At 68.3% G+C, this 1,182-nt stretch overlaps 1 protein-coding gene across 1 annotated transcript in view; it reads left to right on the top strand.

The window, feature by feature from the left end:
* Positions 1-1,182, top strand: part of EMIHUDRAFT_101909 (hypothetical protein) — a gene marked incomplete at both ends in the record, with an annotated part of 6,780 nt that overhangs the window by 1,224 nt on the left and 4,374 nt on the right. Inside the window, one exon of the mRNA XM_005772967.1 lies at positions 754-871. Coding sequence (XP_005773024.1) covers positions 754-871 — 118 coding nt within the window. The remainder of the gene's footprint in view (positions 1-753; positions 872-1,182) is intronic.

The following is a 1,182-nucleotide window of genomic DNA, read 5'->3' on the forward strand; positions in this document are numbered from 1 at the left end:
TGAAGTACGAGAGACCGACGAGCCCGACCGTCGCAGTGACCACCCCGCACGCGTATGCCCAGAGGTCCCCCGAAGACAGAGACTCAAACTCGTCGAGCAGGACGCCGCCGGCCGACGTGGTGCACACGATGAGCAAGAACTGGTAGGCCGGCACGGCGAGCGCCACAGCCGCACCGACGAGAGTACGGTTGAGGAGGGTCAGGTGCAGCGGCGCCGAGACGCAGAGGCCGAGGAGCGCCAGCGCGAGTGGCACGGCAGTCGCGGGGAAGGCAGAGGCGGTGGTCGAGACGACCTTAAGCATCAGTTGGGAGATGCAGCCAGTGGCCGCCGCGGCGAAGGCGGAGATCAGCGGCAACACCGAGGACTTGTCGCTGACTCCGCAGACGCTCTTGGAGAGAACGAGAGCCGCGGTGATCAAGGCAGCGGCAGCAAAGAGCGCAAAGCGCGGGCGCGTATACGCCGCCAGGAGTGCGGGCAGCGAAGGCGCGCTCTCCTCGTGCGGGCCGAATGTGGATACGAGAGTCACGCCCAGCAGAACCAAAGCGATGCACGCGAGGTCCGCGCGCTCCAGCCTCTCTGCTGGAGAGGTGAGCAGGCCGCTGGCAGCCAGGAGCAACGAGAACGCGATGGTCAGGCCAGCGAAGGGCGCGACGACCGAGAGCGGCAGGACCCCGAGGACCGCCACCTCGACGACCGTTGCAAGGATGCCGAGCAGCACGAACCCCGCAATCCACTTTGGAGCCACGGTGGGAGGTCCGGACTGCTGTCGCCGGCCGCCTTCATCAACAGCAAGCCAGAGGCGCCGCAGAAGCAGCCGACGGGCAGCAGCAGCATCCCCGCGCTGCGCGAAAGCGGCATGTTGACCTCAATGGTGCCCACTAGTGGTAGTGGCGGCGCTAGTGGTAGTGGCGGCGCTCCAAGAGTGGTGCTCTTGGGAAGAGGTTCCTCCTTTCCGCTCCCCCCCCGCAAGGCGCGAGACACATCAATCACACACTATGTACCCCCCACTCGTCTGGCGCGACACGCCGCAGGATGGCCGCCGCCGCCGCCTTTGCAGCGCCCCCGTGGCCTCCTCCCGGCTCCACTCGTGGCCGGCGGGTGCCACAGGGTCCGCAGCAGGCTGCCAGCAGGCCCGAGCGGTGGCTCGCGACGCGACTCGGCTGCGCCGCCTCCTCGCCGCCG

Source organism: Emiliania huxleyi, assembly GCF_000372725.1.
Source record: "Emiliania huxleyi CCMP1516 unplaced genomic scaffold EMIHUscaffold_35, whole genome shotgun sequence".
Taxonomy (NCBI): Eukaryota; Haptophyta; order Isochrysidales; family Noelaerhabdaceae; genus Emiliania; species Emiliania huxleyi.